The 13116-nt window shown below is 38.8% G+C and overlaps 1 protein-coding gene across 1 annotated transcript in view; it reads right to left on the bottom strand.

The window, feature by feature from the left end:
* Window positions 1-13116, bottom strand: part of LOC117364857 (cytochrome P450 2G1-like) — a 245215-nt gene that overhangs the window by 70991 nt on the left and 161108 nt on the right. Inside the window, exons 5-6 of the mRNA XM_033954561.1 lie at window positions 11429-11605; window positions 1852-1993 (exon numbers count right to left, since the gene is read on the bottom strand). Of these exons, the coding sequence (XP_033810452.1) occupies window positions 1852-1993; window positions 11429-11605 (319 nt within the window). The remainder of the gene's footprint in view (window positions 1-1851; window positions 1994-11428; window positions 11606-13116) is intronic.

Below are 13116 nucleotides of genomic sequence, written 5' to 3'. Positions count from 1 at the left end.
AATCTTTGAAGCTGTGAGTGTGTCTTTTTGGGTGAGGTTTGCAAACACCCAGGGAGGGAATTTTGATAGCTGTTTTGTAAAGCTGTTTGGAAAGGCAAACCTAGGACACTCTTTATTTCCCAGGAGTGCTCTAAAGACTGCTGGAAGCTTCCGTTTTGGGAACTATGAACTTTACACATACCAGAGCAGAGAACTATATTGTTGCATTTCAACCTGCTTGGGAGCAGGCTGCGAGCGCCCTGAGAAAAGAAGCTCTGAAGAGAGCAAGATCTCAGGAGGCTAAAGGACTATTGTTTGGAAAGGAGGAATCCTGAACTATTATTGACTGATTGTTCTTTGTGTTTTGTTTTGCTTTATGATCCTTTTGCAAGAAGCACTATCTATTTTGTTTGCGCCATCCTTTTTATTTTTTTTTTTTGAAAGTAAAGTTATGTTATATTACACAACTGTGGTTGTGGTTTTTTGTTGAGTTCCTCTTGTCACTCCAGTCCAGGCTGGGTCACACGTTGTTGTTTTCCCTATGTCTAGCCACTAGGAGTGCTGTAGAGTCCCGGTCCCGGACTGCAGTGTGGCTACAAGGTGCTACACAGGTATCTTCCACAGCCAGGGGTCCTCATGGTCACTCGGTTCATGCATGTGTTCCTTATTTGGACCTGCTTTCAACATATTTCCCCACTTTTATGACCCACTGGCATTTGTATGTATTGATACAGTATTTTGCTAACTTCCACATGTATCTCCTACACATATTTTGCATATTTTCTGTTTTTCCCATTGAGCAGAGATAAATATATTTTACTTACTAAATACACATACAAACTTGGTCTTGTAAAATATGTTCCATTTTATGCACATTTTCACTACCACATCAAGATTCACAAAGCCATAAACTTTTCAAAGACGCCTTTGAGTAATAACCTCTTCCTTTTACCTCTTCCTTTTCCTACACTCTCTGCACTTCCAGCCTCTTTATCAAAGAGGACCTTCTTCCTCCCCCTCCTCATGTTTCTTCCCTCTCTATGTTTGCTTTTCCTGTAAATATTGTATTTCACCAAAACTTGCCTTTTGTTTTTATTTTAAGTCCTTAATTTGTCCTGTCTACAGTATATGTCCTCGTAAGTCTCCCCTTTGTTTTTAATATTGTAAAATGCTTAGAATTCATGATAGGCGTTTCAACAAATTTTAATAAAACTTGGAAACTTAGAAACTATCTAAAAAAAACCATTGCCCATGAATGTATCAGTGTTATCCAAACCTTCAGAGAATTCTGATGGATTACTAAAGCAAAATACTTTTTGCTATATTTATGTTGGTTCTTCCCCATTAAACCATATTTATCCTTATGACTTAATTTTAAATATGGATCATTCCCTGAGGAAACTGCAATTTCTGTTAATTTTTCTGCCCCCCTCCCCCACTCCCTGAAGTCATTATACCATCTGATTGGCTTTACCATCTAAAAACTAACACAGATATGTCCAAGATCCTGCATCTGGGGTATTCTGACCCATGGAAATTCAGCAGGACCTGCCAAACAAATTATAAGCAGAATGTTGGAACTGCAGAAGATACAAACCTCTAAGGCTCCTCCAATCTCTCCTTTCTTTCCTAATTGATCTCAAGTTTTACCTTGCACTTGCCCATACCACTGAGGATACTCTATGCTCATCCCAGACTATACCCCCATTAATCCCCATCCTCTATGCTCATTCTGAACTTTAGCCCTTGAATCTATAGCAATGCCTTCTCTAAAAATTCTTGAATTCTGATATCATATTTGTATCTCCACCTCTTCTGGGATGCTGTTCCTTGTATTGCCTGTCCTTTTTATAAATATTTTGAGGCTTTCACCTGTAATTTCTGGGTACTTCTGGAGTATCAAGAATGCATATCTCAGAGTGGTGCTGGTAGTCTCTGTCCCTGCGAAGAACAAGTTTAAGGTGCTCATCACCAAATTATCTTCATTGAACTCTGAGGCCATGTTCTGCTTTTCCTGCAGAAAAAGTGGGAGTGAGCAAGATTTCCAAATAAAATTAATCTTTTGCCTAAAACTCAGTGGGCTCAAAGTTTCTGCACTGGCTAAAATTTAAAGTGAAACTTCTTCATTTTTTACAGCAGTCTAGGATTCTGATGACAAACAATGCTTTTTTGTTCTTTTGAATCTGTCACAGCTCACCTATACCATTCTGAGAAATTAGCTAGGTTGGTAGAGACCTTAACTGCTTCCTTCTCTCTGAGTGTAGTGTTATTTCTAGGCAAACACAGGGCATTATTTATGTGAAAATCAGTTCTATAAATTGTTACCTCAAAACAGGCACCAATAGGGCGCCTAAGTTATAGAATAATGCACATATGATTGGCTCCATTAATTGGCATTTATACACAAAAGTGCTTAACTGCTATTCTATAACAAATGCGCTGTGAGGGGACATCAACATGAGTGGCATATGGATGGGTCATGGACATGTCTCTGAGAAATTCATGTCATTTATAGAATACTATAAGTTACAGACACTTCAAGGCACAAGTAGGTGTCAACATTACAATAGTTGGCGTAACTATTGATGCCTACTCACACTAGTATTCTATAATAAAGTTATTATTATTATTATTATTATGGAATCTTAAAGCCAAGATGCTATTAGCACTAAGTGAATTAGCACTAAGTGCATGGCATTGGGACATTAAATCATGGTGCCACTTTATAGAATTGCCACCTAAGGCTTTTTCTCCCATTCTGTAACTATGGGGGAAAAGCTTAGATGTAAGTTTTCAATCAGATGCCAGATGCTTAGCTCTGAGTTAGACAGCTAGATTGATCATATTCAAATCTGGCCAGAGCTCAGTGCTTAAATTTCGCATCTGTAAATGCATTCAACAGCAGGGGAAAAAAAAGGAAGGGAACTTAAGTGCCAAAAGCAGAAGTAGACAGTCTAAACCTAGCTAACTATGTATATGTCCCCAGACTGGTGATCAACTCTCCTTCCTCTTAATGTTCCAGTCTTAAAATAAAACCTCTGAATTTGCATCCTCCGTCCCACCTCCAATGTGACAAGGACCTGTCATAAGAAGATACTAGTCCTCCTGATCCTCTCACCACTCCTTGATGCAACAAAGCTCCTTTGGCAGTTCCCTTTCCTGCCCTCCCCCCACACCATTTGATTCCCTTCCTCCTGTCCCCTTTTCTGCAGAGAATATTTTAGAACTAAGAGGCTTGCTATCCAGTCTTTTGCACTGAGTGTCACATGTATGATTTTCTCCCGGTTGTCGAGAAATTATATGTGTGTGCTCGCTGCAAAGATCTCCTAGCTCTCAGAGAACAAATATGTTCCCTTGAGGCTAGAGTAGCAGACTTGGAGAAGCTGAGGGAGACAGAGAGTACATAGAGGAGACCTACAGAGGTGTTGTAGAGAAGTCCCACCTCCAGTCTGGTGGCCTCTGTATTGCTTTGGAGGAGAGAGGTCTCCTAGAAGGAGAGCATTACCCTGGTGAAGAATGAAATAATCCTGTAGCTAGGACCAGCCCATTAGGGGATGCAATATACTCTCGCACTGAGGATGTATCTTCAGGGGCTTCTGCCCAGGAGGGAAGTATTAGGACAGCTGTTGTAGTTGGTGATTCGATCATTAGACATGTAGATAGCTGGGTGGCTGGTGGGCATGAGGATCACCTGGTCACTTGCCTGACTGGTGCAAAGGTGGTGGACCTCATGCATTACATGGATAGGATTTTACATAGTGCTGGGGAGGAGCCAGCTGGCTTGGTACACATAGGTACCAATGACATGGGAAAATGTGGGAGGAAGGTACTGGAAGCCAAATTTAGGCTCTTAGGTAGAAAGCTGAAATCTAGATCCTCAAGGGTAACATTTTCATAAATGCTCCCAGTTCCACACGCAGGACCCACAAGGCAGGCAGAGCTCCGAAGTCTCAATGCATGGTTGAGACAATGGTGCAGGGATGAGAGATTTGGATTTGTTAGGAACTGAGCAACCTTCTGGGAAAGGGGAAGCTTGTTCTGAAAGGATGGATTCCACCTTAACTGGGATGGAACCAGGCTGCTTGTGCTAACATATAAAAAGGAGATACAGCAGCTTTTAAACTGAGATTCGGGGGAAAGCTGACAGTCACCCAGAAGCGGATGGTTCAGTGTGAGGTATATTTAGGGATATTTAGGGAGTCCCAGTAGATAGGAAGACAGAGTAAAAGACTCAAATTTTCCCTGTCTTCTCAGCAGCCTGTAGTTACAAGGAAAAAACACAATTTGAAGTGTCTGTATACAAATGCTAGAAACCTAAAAAATAAAATAGGAGAGTTAGAGTAAATAGCACTGAATGATTAGGTAGATATAATAGGCATCTCAGAGATCTGGTGGAAGAAGGATAATAAATGGGACACCATATTACCTGGGTACAAATTATATCACAAGGACAGAGTAGATCAACTTGGAGGGGGGGGGGGGGGTTGCCTCATATGTTGAATCAAATTAAATAAACATTCTGCATGACAGATAGAAGTGTGGAATCCATATGGATAGAAATTTTATGTGTGAAGGGAAGGAATATAAATGTATACTACCGTACCCCGGGACAAAATGAGCAGACAGATGAAGAAATGTTTTCAGAGATTAGAAAAGCTGGAGAATTGGGTAACAGTATAATAATGGGTGATTTCAATTACCACAGTAACACTACTTGAGTGTAGAATGGCGCCAGGTATAACAGACGCCAGCGTCTGTTGTAAAAAAAAGCTACACAGACTCTGCCCACATCGAGCCATAGCCAAAGAACAACACGGCAGATGCTGGTGTCTGTTATCCCCGGCGCCATTCTATGTACAAGTAGTGCGCTTGCAGCTACTGTTTTTTACAGTGCATTTGGAAGTAGCAAAGCAAGACCCCTGACGCAGCTTCGGCAAAACAAGGAAGTTCCCTGTTGGATCCTGTGCTAACAATGTCTGCTTAGCATGAAATATATCCTGTGTGCAATCCAGGAGATATCAGGATACTGGCATAAGCGACATTGCTTTATTAGCAGCTAAGTGTTTGCTTTTTTTCTTTGCCTCCGATTTCGCTTTATTTGAATTGTACCCTTTGTGGTATTTCTCTGCAATTTGAAGATCTGTTTTTGCACAATTTGAATGGAAGAAGGTATTGCTGATTGACTGTCAATTTATTATTTGAGAAAGAGGAGTATTTTGAACCCATGAAGCCTGACTGAGATTTTTTTCTCCACTTTTTTCTTTTCTTTTCCTTGTTTTTTCTGTTCATTTTTTGATGAATGTGTGTGTGGTTGATTGGCACTTCTAAATTTCTCCTTCTTGCGTGCTTAGTATTAGTGCAGGGGGGTCATTTTAATAAGTTGCTTTAGAGTGTTAGTTTGGAGTATTTAGTGATTTCAATTACCCCAACATTGACTGGTTAAATGTTACACTGGGGAGTGCTAGGGAGGTAAAATTCCTAGATGTCATAAATAACTGCTTCTTGATGCAACAAGTCCAGGAACTGACAAGAAGGGGAGCTATTTTAGATTTGCTCCTTAGTGGAATGCAAGGCATAGTACAGGAGTTAACTGTGTTAGTTAGGTCCACTGGGAAACAGTGATCATAACATGATCAAATCTGAGCTGATACCAGGAGTGACATCGCAAAAAAATCTACTGTAGAAGCATTTAATTTTCGAAATGGCGACTATGATAAAATGAGGAAAATGGTTAACAAGAGGTAACAAGAGCCAGCATGGTTAAAAGGTGAAGTGAAAGAGGCTATTAGATCCAGAAAAAAACATCTTTTAAGAATGGAAAAAGAATCCAAAAGAAGAAAAGACATAAGCACTGACAAGTTAGATTCAAAGCATTGATAAAAAAAAAAGCTAAGAAAGAATATGAAGAAAAACTTGCAAAAGAGGCAAAAACTCATAACAGTTTTTTTAGGTACATCAGAAGCAGAAAACCTGTGAAGGAATCCATGGGACCATTGGATGATCAAGGAGTAAAAGGGGTGCTCAGAGGCCATAGCGGAGAGACTCAATGCTTTGCTTCAGTCTTTGCAGAAGATGTAAGAGATCTACTTGAACTGGAAATGGTTTTCAAGAGTGATGATGCGGAGGACTGAAAGAAATCTCGGTGAAGCTGGAAGATGTACTAAGCCAAATCAACAAGTTAAAAAGTGATAAATCGCCTGGACCGGATGGTATACATCCCAGGGTATTAAAAGAACTCAAACATGAAATTGCTCATCTGATATTAGTGATCTGTAACCTGTCGCTAAAATCGTCTGTAGTACCTGAAGATTGGAGGGTGGCCAATGTTACACCAATTTTTAAAAAGGGTTACAGGGGAGATCCGAGAAATTACAGACCGGTAAGCCTGACTTCAGTGCCAGGCAAAATGGTGGAAACAATTATAATCCAAAAGAAATATGGAAAATAGCAATTTGTTCAAAACAATAATAATAGCAACTCGCAGAACAAACCGATGCAAAATTCAAATGATTTCTTCCCAAGACCTCAAATACCCAAACACTACTCAATTTGATAACTTCTTTGAAGGTGTGAATAAACACATGGATAAAGGTGAGCCAGTTGATATAGTATATCTAGATTTTCAGAAAGCTTTTGATAAAGTTCCTCATGAGAGGCTCCTGAGAAAATTAAAGAGTCATGGGATAGGTGGCAGAGTTCAGTTGTGGATTAGGAATTGGTTATCGGATATAAAACAGAGGGTAGGGTTAAATGGTCAATTTTTTTCTGTGTAGGAGAGTAAACAGTGGAGTGCTGCAGGGATCTGTTCTAGGAAATTGGAACGATGAGTGAGGTGATTAAATTTACAGATGACAATAAACTGTTCAAAGTTGTTAAAATGAATGTGGATTGTTAAAAATTGCAGGCAGACCTTAGGAAATTGGAAGACTGGCAGATGAAATTTAATGTAATGCAAAGTGATGCATATTGGGAAGAATAATCCAAATCACAGTTACCGGATGCTAGGGTCCACCTTGGGGGTTAGCACCCAAGAAAGGGATCTGGGTATCATTGTAGACAATAAGACAAAACCTTCCATCCAATGTGCAGTGGCAGCCAAAAAAGCAAACAGGTATTATTAAAAAAAGGGATGGTTAACAAGACTAATAATGTTATAATGCTCCTGTTTCATTTTACGGTGCAACCTCATCTGGAGTATTGTGTTCAATTCTGGTCCCCTTATCTCAAGAAACGGCACTAGAAAAGGTTCAAAGAAGAGCAACCAAGATGATAAAGGGGATGGAACTCCTCTCATATAAGGAAAGACTAAAAAGGTTAGGGCTCTTCAGCTTGGAAAAGAGATGGCTGAGGGCAGCACTGGTCGTCATACTTGAAGAAGGACACAGTACTACTAGAAAGGGTCCAGAGAAGAGCGACTAAAATGGTTATGGGGCTGGAGGAGTTGTCGTATAGTGAGAGATTAGAGAAACTGGGCCTCTTCTCCCTTGAAAAGAGGAGACAGAGGGGACATGATCAAAACATTCAAGATAATGAAGGGAATAGACTTAGTAGATAAAGACAGGTTATTCACTCTCTCCAAGGTAGAGAGAACAAGAGGTCACTCTCTAAAGTTAAAACTGGATAGATTCCGTTCAAATGCAAGGAAGTTCTTCTTCACCCAGAGAGTTGTAGAAAACTGGAACACTCTTCTGGAGGCTGTTATAGGGGAAAACACCCTCCAGGAATTCAAGACAAAGTTAGACAAGTTCCTGCTGAACCAGAATGTACGCAGATAAGGCTAGACTCAGTTAGGGCACTGGTCTTTGCCGCGTGAGTGGACTGCTTGGCACGATGGACCACTGTTCAAGTTTCAAGTTTATTAGTATTTTGATATACAGACCATCACGTGTGTCTGGTCAGTTTACAATAGTAAAAAGATAAAAATAGAAAATAAAAAATAAAATTTTAAAATAAAAGTTAACTCTAAGTATAGGAGAAGATAAAATCTCTATGGAAGTAGGGGGAAGAGGGTCAAGACAGAGACTTGATTACAAAGGAAACGAAACAAAGGAAGAAGAGGGGAGGGGAAGATTTGTAAATTATATTGTATAAATAAAAATAAAAATAAAATCTTAAAAGACCCAAAAGGACCAACAGACCTTTCATCCAACTACAGACCAATAGCCTCAATACCTCTATATATCAAACTAACAGAAGGATTAGTAGCCAAATTCCTCACCAACTATCTCGAGGACCATAACTTACTCCATCCCATGTAATCCGGCTTCAGAACTAACTTCAGCACAGAGACACTACTAGGCTCCCTTATCGACACAGCAAGAAAACACCTCAGCATTGGAAAAAAAATGATGCTCATATAGTTGGACCTGATGGCAGCATTTGACCTGGTAGACCATAACATCCTACTGCAAATCTTGGACTCAATAGGCATCTCAGATAAAGTATACTCATGGTTTGAAGGTTTCTTAAAATCCAGAACATACAAAGTAAAATCAGACAAAGAAAAATCCAAACCTTGGTCCAACCCCTGTGGCATTCCACAAGGGTCCCCACTGTCCCCTACTCTCTTCAACCTATATACGGCCTCTCTTGGCGTTTACCTGAACAAACAAGACCTATCCTCTTATAGCTATGCTGATGACATCACCATCCTCATTCCTTTCGACCAACCAATGCTCTTAATGTCAGACACACTACACAGAACTCTAGCTACAGTTACAACTTGGATGGAAGACCACAAACTGAAACTCAACCCAGACAAAACTAAATTCATCCTCCTAGAAAATAACAAAATCCCAACCATAACCAACTTAGAAATCAACTCTATCAACTACCCTTTGCAAACCACCCTAAAACTTCTAGGTATGACTATTGACACAGGCTGCACCATGCAACCACAAATTAACAAAACAATACAGAAATCTTTCGCAGTTATGAGAAACCTTAGACAAGTCTGAAAATTCTTCGAAAAAACACAATTTCAGCTCCTAGTACAATCTCTAATCCTATGTATCCTAGACTATTGCAACATCCTCTACCTCCCCTGCCCTGCAATAATGATTAAACAACTACAGACAATTCAGAATACAGCTCTGAGACTCGTCTATTCATTGAAAAAACATGATCACGTTACTGAGGCATTCATCAATTCTCATTGGCTTCCAATCCAGGAAAGAATACAATTTAAATTCTACTGTATACTATTTAAAACTATAAATGGAGACAGCCCAACCTACCTAAACGACTGCCTCATCCAAACCACCTCTACCAGGCATAGAAAAACACCCCCCCATTCACTTACCCCCCAATCAAAGAAGTAAAATGGAAAAAACTATACAACGGACTACTGGCCACTCAGGCAGTGAAGATAAACAACCAAGTCTCCAACCTATTGACAACAACCCCAGACTACAAGATGTTCAGAAAGGAAATAAAAACTATACTCTTCAAGAAATCCCTTAATAAAGCTTATTACCATGCTAAAGCTTAATCCCCCTCTTACCATCCCCTCCCTAACCCCAGATCCTACTTTTCCCTCTCTTGGAAACCTTCTCTGATCTAACGTTGTAACCCTCCTTCCATAACTCTTTTTGTAATCCGCTTTGAACCGAAAGGTAATGGCGGAATAGAAATCTGGGTAAAATGGAAGGAAAGGACAGGGTATCGCTTCTTAGAAGTGTTTTTGTTTTCCAGTATTTATTTGGGGATTCAGTTGGGGTTTTGATAAGCTTCTTTGAAAAGGAATGTCTTAAGGAGTGTCTTAAACTTATTTAAGGAATTTTCAGATCAAAGGTTTGATGGCATTGCATTCCAAAGGATGGGCGCAACAACAGATAAAATTGTATTTCTAGTATAGTAGATATCCTTAATTGGGGGACTGTTAGTAGATTCTGGTTAATGGACCTGAGGGCCCTGGATGGAGTATGTGGAGTAAGATATTTATCTAGGAAGGCTATCTGATGAGAAGTCTTGATCTTAAAGGCTAAGAGAAGAATTTTGTAAGTTCTATAAGAAACTGGTAACCAATGGGATTCTCGAAGCAAGGGAGTAACATGGTCATATCTTTTCTTTTTGTAGATGAGTCTAATTGCTGTATTTTGAATTAATTGTATTCGGCGAGTTTCTTTTTGGGTTATTCCATGATAGAGTGAGCTGCAGTAGTCAATATGTGAGATGATTAGAGAGTGAATAAGGATTTGAATGGAGGAAGGTTTTAGAACTGAGGTTATGGAGCGGATTAGACAAAGTTTGTAGAAGCAGTTTTTAGTCAAAGCACTAATCTGATCATAAGTGAGATATTTGTCAAAGGTGATTCCTAAAAGTTTGAGTTTGGACTCGATTTGTAAAGGAACAGAATGGATAGATATTTGTCCTGCTAGAGAGTCATTGTTTTTGACTGGGAATAGGATCCCTCTAGATTTAGCTATATTTAGTGAAAGTCTATTGGTTTTAAGCCATGTGCCTATCTTGTCCAATTTGATGTTGATTTCTGGAATGTCATTGGGATTGGAAGGATCAATAGGATGAAGGAGCTGAATAACATCAGCATAAACGAAGGGAGTGAAGCCAATGGATTGTGCGAGAGTCAAAAGAGGGGCTAAGAAGACATTGAATAATAGGGGAGAAAGAATTGACCCTTGTGGGACACAATAGGATTGGAAAATAGGAGGGGAAGTAACTCCTTTTGAATGAACTTGGAAGTTTCAGTCTACGAAGTAAGAGGAAAACCAGAGGAGGGCTGAGTCAATTATTCTGCTATTTTCTAGATGGTTTAAGAGTAAATCGTGATCGATCGTGTCAAAAGCAGCAGTTGAGGGAAATCAGAACAGATTTCCTATGGTTGTGATAATAGTAGATGGCAGTGGTAAGGCCTAGCAGGGACAATTCCATTGAAAAGTTTGGGCAAAATCCAGTTTGGTTTGGATGAAGAATGTTTGTTCAAAAAGTCTGAGATTTGATGGAAGACAATTTTTTCGGTAAGTTTGGTGATAAAAGGTAAGTTAGCAATGGGTTGATAATTGGCACTTTGACTTGGGTCCAGGGTTTGATTTTTTGCTAGAGCTGATTTCTAAGATTTTGGAACAGTATTGCTTGAGAGACTTTGGGTGATCATTTCTTGCAGATATGGACCACAGAAGGAGAAGAATTTTTTTAAAAGTTGGTCTTACCCAGCAGCGGCAATTCTTATGTTCTTATGTTTTTGAGCCATGTAATAATTATAATAATTATGAACTATGCTTGACACTGTCTGCTTTATGACTATTGGAAAGGCAGACAGACTTTAGCCAAATAAATAAATGTTTTAAAATTACACTCTTCCTTTATTTCTGAGTTTGCAACAGTTGGAAAAGTCCCTGCTGTGGTATGGCAGTGAATAATATTTACCTTTCCTTTTTGTGAGATCACTTTCCTAGCAGTTGTCACTTCAGAGTATCATAAAGATCATTACCTTCTCCATTTTGATGAGAAAGCAGTCGATAAAGTCCCGAGGGAAGTTAGGATCCAGGGATTCTTGATGCATTTTCATTCTCTCTTTGACAAACTCTTTTATAAGCTTCATATTTTCAATAAGGCGCAAATGAGGTCCAGGTATGTATTGCATGACAAGGGGAAAATTAGCATAGAGCTGGAAAAAGAGAAAATAGATTTTTTTAAACAAATTTACATTTTTCTGTTAATCAGACAGGGCTGAACTACAGAGATTTAGAACCCAATAAATACATTAAATGCAAGTTAATAAGTGCAACTTCCTAGTTCTTTTTTCCCTGAAAATAGGCAAGGACTACCTTCAAGTATCACTAAGCACTAGCTGACTCAAGATAGCCTTAAATTCAGCATTCTGCAAATCCTAAGAGGATCACATTCATTCTCTCGATAAAAATTCACAGAGTTTTTTACCCCCCAAAGTAAAAATCAAGGCAAAACTTAAAATTGTCATTAGTAAAAACAGTATAACACAATACAATACAGTACTTATATTTCACTCACATAAAGCATATTTAAAATTTTGAGGTAGAGATTTCATCAAATATTGAGGGCAAGAATCTAGTTGACAATAAGATTTGCATATTTAGATATTAATTTTTCAAAATGAAGAGTAACCTATATATTAATGTAACACTCTCTATAAAGGTACAACTCAAAAAAATTAAGAAGACTACAAATAATACAAAACACGGCAATAAAACTTCTAACAAAATAAAAAAAATATGACCACGTAACCCCACTAGTAATAAAATTTCACTAGCTACCTGTCTCCTACAGAATAAGCTATAAAATCTTATTACTAGCCTTCAACCACAACCAGACACAGAAAAATGCATTCCCCATTCATACCTCCTCCAATCAAAGAAGTAAAACGATCAAAACTACACGACGGCCTCCTTGCCACTCAAGCCGCAAAACTAGACAACCAGATCTCCAACCTTCTGATGACCACCCCAGACTACAAGACATTCAGAAAAGAAATAAAAACTATACTTTTCAAGAAATTCCTGAAACAGCCCTAACTACACGTACTCTTAACAATGCTAAAATTGACAAAGGATCTACTCTTTACTACCCTAGTAATGATAATTGTGCTTCCATTGTAACCCCCTTTTATAAATCTTTTGTAAGCTGCCTTAATCTTAACAACCCGAGAATTGTCAAAAAATCTACTCTTTACTACTCTAGTAAATCAATTGCTCTCCCATTGTAACCCCGTTTATAAATCTTTTGTAAGCCGCCTTGAACTGCAATAGAAATCCCTAATGTAATGTAATGTAATGTAAAACAAAGACCTCCAAACAGCCAGAATTCATCCACAGATTGCTAATCCCATACACACCCTTAAGAACGTTAAGATCGCAAAATCAGAACCTTTTAGTAATACCCGCACCACAACAAATAATTTAGAACACTACACGCTCCTCCATATTCTCAGTCACAATGCCTCAATTATGGGACTCCATCCCCTCTTATCTCCGCAAAGAACCTCTCTGGATAAATTTAAATCGAATTTGAAGACCTTTTTATTCAAGGATGCATTCGCTTTATGAATTTCTTTATTTCTCTTTATCTCCTGCACAAATGGAATTCTCACCTTCCCTAGCGTATTAACCTTAAATGTCCTTTCCTATTTAAAATTGTAGTTCT

The sequence above is a fragment of the Geotrypetes seraphini genome, chromosome 8, assembly GCF_902459505.1.
Source record: "Geotrypetes seraphini chromosome 8, aGeoSer1.1, whole genome shotgun sequence".
Taxonomy (NCBI): domain Eukaryota; kingdom Metazoa; phylum Chordata; class Amphibia; order Gymnophiona; family Dermophiidae; genus Geotrypetes; species Geotrypetes seraphini.
This window is presented reverse-complemented; position numbering and strand designations above follow the sequence as displayed.